This window comes from Pteropus alecto, unplaced genomic scaffold (assembly GCF_000325575.1).
Source record: "Pteropus alecto unplaced genomic scaffold, ASM32557v1 scaffold110, whole genome shotgun sequence".
Classification (NCBI taxonomy): domain Eukaryota; kingdom Metazoa; phylum Chordata; class Mammalia; order Chiroptera; family Pteropodidae; genus Pteropus; species Pteropus alecto.
In genome coordinates this window covers 4,321,931-4,326,741 of record NW_006431920.1, presented here as the reverse complement: position 1 = coordinate 4,326,741, position 4,811 = coordinate 4,321,931, and the positions used below count along the sequence as shown (strand labels likewise).

The window sequence follows — 4,811 nt, the reverse complement described above, 5'->3', positions numbered from 1 at the left end:
TTTGCTTGGGGACAGTGCAAAGAACAGTGTATCCTGGATGCCATTAAAAGGAACTAACTGGAAATGGGGAGGATGGAAGAAAGCTTAACTGGGCTGGAAGATGGTTTGGAGGGCAAGGGTAATAATATGGGCTAGTCAGGGAAGAGTTAGATAGTTCAGGGAGAAATCTAATTGGGGCAGAAATCTAATTGGGGTGACATTGTTATTATAAATAAATTTTAACAGAGGAGAGATTCGACCAAAAGAGACCACTGTGTAGACTAAATATTTGTACAAACCGTCCCCCCGCCCAATGCATATGTTGAAATCCTCCCCTCTCTCGATGTGATAGCATTAGGAGGTGGGGCTTTTGGGAGGTGATTAGGTCATGAGGGTGGAGCCCTCCTGAATGGGATCAGTGCCCTCAATAAAAGGGACCAGAGAACTCTCTCACCCTCTTTCCGCCACGTGAAGACACAACGAGAAGCCAACAGTCTGCAACTTGGAAGAGAGCCTTCACCAGAACCGACCATGCTGGTTCCCTGATCTCAGATCCCTCCAGAACTGTAAGAGGGAGATGCTCATTGCTAATACACCTCCCAGTCTGGGGTATGGGTCATAGCAGCCGGAACTGAGACAACCGCTAACATCCACACACATTTACTTCGATCTCATATTTGTCCAAGAGCTTCCTTATCCACCCTTAAAACAGCAACGATGGAGTTGGGGCTTCAGGTCACATCATCCCCAAGGGCGGGAGGAGAACTGGGGCCCAGCCTGGGCTGTCATTTCTCTGCCAGCTTTGTCCTCTGTTCTCATCTTCTCTCTGAAACGATTTGTCCAAGAGCTTCCTTATCCACCCTTAAAACATGGAGTTGGGGCTTCAGATCACATCATCCCCAAGGGCGGGAGGAGATCTGGGGCCCAGCCTGGGCTGCCATTTCTCTGCCAGCTTTGTCCTCTGTTCTCATTTCCTCTCTGAAACATCACGGTCCTAAGTGAGCCTCCCTTCTCTACCCTCTGCTCCTTGCTCTTGTGCAGAGATGTTGATACACACTATGGAAGTTCACAGAGCTATCGCTCCCCTAGGGGAGACCTTGATTAGGAGACAGGAGATGGAAGGGGTGGAGGCTGGCCCGACTCACGGGCTCTGACACTGATGTTCCCCTTCTCCCGACCCTTCTACTGGAATTCATGAAAATTCCAGTAAAGGCCAGGTTAGCATTTCAGTGAACTGACTAAATTAAGAGGAAAAAAACAAAACTGAAATTTAAAAAGGGAAAGGGGTTTTAACACCGAGAATAAACTGTTTTAAATCAAGTTAAAGTATTTACAGCTACTGTTTGTTCACTGGGTCCTTATCGCTTTGGACATCTGTAAATGGGAATCTATTACATCATTACACATTTTACACAAGAGAAAACTGACTTAGAGATGTTGATAAGATGTTCAAAAGGTCACAGGTAGAGTGACGCAGAGGGGACCCGGCTCAGGTCAGGTCTGAATCCTGTCCCTGTTCCTTCTCCCTTCCCTCTGCTTCCTCCTCCTGCTGCCGCACATAGTGAAAAATAAGACAATTCTTTTTTTCTTCTTCGAAGAACCATTCCAAATTAAGATTACTTTGCAGTGTCTTCCACGTCCGCTCTAAATAAATAAGACTTGACTGCATTTCTGAAATGAATACAATTTCCTTCTCGACACCCTCTCGTCCTTCATTTCCCATGTTACACCTTCATCAGCGTCAAAACTTTTCATATTTTTCACTATTTAGCATTTCTCTGCCTTAACTCCCAACATCTTTTTGAGTCACTTCTAACCACCTCGTATCAGTCTCCTCCTGATGCCGTAACACATCGCCGCAAACTCAGTGGCTTCAAACAACACAAATTTCCTCTCTATGGTCCTGGAAGTCATAAGTGCAAAACGGGTCTCAATGGCGAAACTCAAGGTGCTGGCAGCGCTGTGATCCTTCTGGAAGCGCCAGGAAAGAATCCATTTTCCCGCTTTTGCCAGATTCCAAAGGCTGCATTCCTTGGCACCCACTCCCTCCCATCTTCAAAGCCAGCAACGGCAGGCGGAGCCTCCTCTATCCTGCTGCATCCCCCCGACCTCTGCTTCCATCATCACGTCGCTTCTCTGAAGCTCACCGTCCTGCCTCTTTCTTTCGCTTCCACGGACACTGGGCCCATTCTGAGAATCCAGGACAGTCTCTCCCTCAAAAGGTCAGCTGCTTAGCGATCTTAATTCCATCTGAAACCATAATCCCCCGTTGCTTTGTAACAGAACATATCACGGTGTCCAGGGGTTATGACATGACATCTTTGGAGAGAGTCACATGGACGACCACACTGGTTAAGTGTGTCGTCATGGCTCTACTAGTTATGGGGACTTGCTATTCCAGACAGATAGGAAGGTTTTTGCTATTCAAACTTAGTAAGAGAGCAAGAATCTCTAGGTTTTAGATGAGCGTCTTCCCATTGGGTGATTATATGGGTGAAAGTCAAGGACACTAGAGAGGATTGGTGTTTAATAATAAAAATGAATCATAAAATGGCAGGCATAATGCACATATTTCTAGAACGATTGCTTTTCAACACATTAAGTATTAATATAATTCATCCCTACAGAACCAACATTGAGGAGACGTTATTGGATAAAAGCAAGTGATCTTTTGAAGATCTATTGAAGAAACGCACCAGGGATTTGTGGCCAGGGGCTTGGTCCTCCTGAAAGAGCCTCTCGCTAGCTCCACGCGCATGGCTTACTGCACAGTCAGTCTGCGTACTTGACAAAAAACTGCCACTCTTCTCTTCTCTTCCAGATGACTCCCATTAATAAGCGAGGTTCTGTGTCCTGGATTTAAAGTCTGTATGTGTTAAATATAAACATATCTCTTAAAACACAGTATGGATTATAATGTTGAAAAAACTACTTTCATTATTCATAGTCAGTGATGAAAATATTTTCTAAAGAGGAACTTCAATGGCTTTTTGACATAATCTTTTCTTCGTGATGGTTAAACCGAATAAATTTTCATTTTTATCCTTAGAAGTAAAAATATTCTCAAATTCTCTATCTGTTATAATTATATTTTTGAGAAATAACAAGATATATCTATGTCTATAAATATAAAATGGTTGCATAAAAATTATTGCTTAATTTTGCTAAGTGGAATTTTCTTCTATTTAATCCTTTCCCTTAAAATCTGAGTTAAAAGTCACTTAAGTGCTTTTTGTTTTAACTATCGAAACTAGGAAAGGAACCCTCTAGTATAGAAATACGCATATTGTACGCATACAGGAAATTTATTTATTTATCTATATATCTATCTACCTATCTATCTATCTATCTATTTATTTATGTCAAATGGTACAACCGTTGTGAAAACATTTTAGCAGTTCCTCAAAAAGTTAAACATACAGTTACCATATGACCTAACAATTCCATTCCTAGGTATATAACTGAGAAGACTGGCTATACGCACAAACTTGTAGATGAAAATTCATAACATTATTCATCATGGCCCCCAAAACAAAAACAACCCAAATGTTCATCAACTGATGACTGGATAAGCAAAATGTGCTATATCCTTACAATGGATTCAACCATGAAAAGAATGAAGTACTGATGCATGATACAGAATGGATGGACTTTGAAAACATTATGCCAAGAAGTCACATATGGTATGAGTTCATGTATGTGAAATATCCAAAATAGGCAAATTCATACAGACAGCAAATAGATTAGTTATTGTCAGAGGCTAAGGGAGGGAAGAATTCGGAGGTAGAGGGTTTCTTTTAGAGGTGCTGAATGTTCTGGAATTAGTGGTGATGGTTGCACAACATTATGAATGTACTGAAAACCACTGAATCATAATTAAAAGAGTCAAAAGGTGAATACTATTTTGTGAACTTTATCTCAATAAAGAAACAAGTTTGACTCGAAGAACTCTATACTTTGATAAAAGATCTCTTTGGCTCAGAGCAACTGAAAAGTCTCATCTTAAAAACTTTGGCTTCGCTGTATACCTGTACAGCAAAGAGAACTGAATAGAGAGAAAAAACTGGGAGCTTTGAACATTACGAGCTATTTTTAAATTTCTGGATAAAATCTGGATAAACTAACTCAGTGCTGGGGACTAGTTTTCTGAGTAAGTGGTAAAACAACGTGGTAGAAACTGTTCCATGATAGTTTCAAAATCATTAGAAATCAAGAGAATTACTTTGAGTGCCCAGATCTTTTCCCATCCCTAAATCCATCATTTTAAATACTTTTTTAGTTGCATTCTAGAAGCAAGTCCCAGGAAAACAAATTATTGTTTTGGAAAGAATACACAAATTGGTTTAAATCATTCAAAATATACTCAATATTTTAAGCAATTAGGAATTACAGTCAAAAATTAAAGAAAACCAGAGATATTTGCATTTTAAGCTCAAAATAGATACACGATGCAATTCATCTCCACAAGTATTGTGATGAAGAGCGCACAAGGGGTATTTTATTAAAATGGAGTGTTGCTGTGGTCTCCTTTTAGGAGAAGAATGCCTAATCACAGATCATAGTCCTAATACCTAGGAGTTTCTCAGTGCATTTTAATTCAGTGCCTGGCTGGCTGGCTGGCTGGCTGGCTGGCTGGATGACTGGATGGACCAATCTGCAAAAACCTAACGGGTCTCCCATTAGTCAGTGGAACTTCCAAATGTGAAAGGACACTGCTATCCTGGGAGTAGCCAATGCACGCTCATCGCCATGCACTCATCCACCATATAAGCTCTATAACAACAGGGATCGTGTCTTTTCTTTATTCTCAGATTCCTCCCCAGTGCCATAAT

At 41.1% G+C, this 4,811-nt stretch overlaps 1 protein-coding gene across 1 annotated transcript in view; it reads right to left on the bottom strand.

Moving 5' to 3' along the window:
• Window positions 1-2,737, bottom strand: part of COL4A4 (collagen type IV alpha 4 chain) — a 97,274-nt gene extending 94,537 nt beyond the window's left edge. Inside the window, exon 1 of the mRNA XM_006906781.2 lies at window positions 2,676-2,737. Coding sequence (XP_006906843.1) covers window positions 2,676-2,737 — 62 coding nt within the window. The remainder of the gene's footprint in view (window positions 1-2,675) is intronic.
• Between the last annotated feature and the right edge of the window lie 2,074 nt (window positions 2,738-4,811).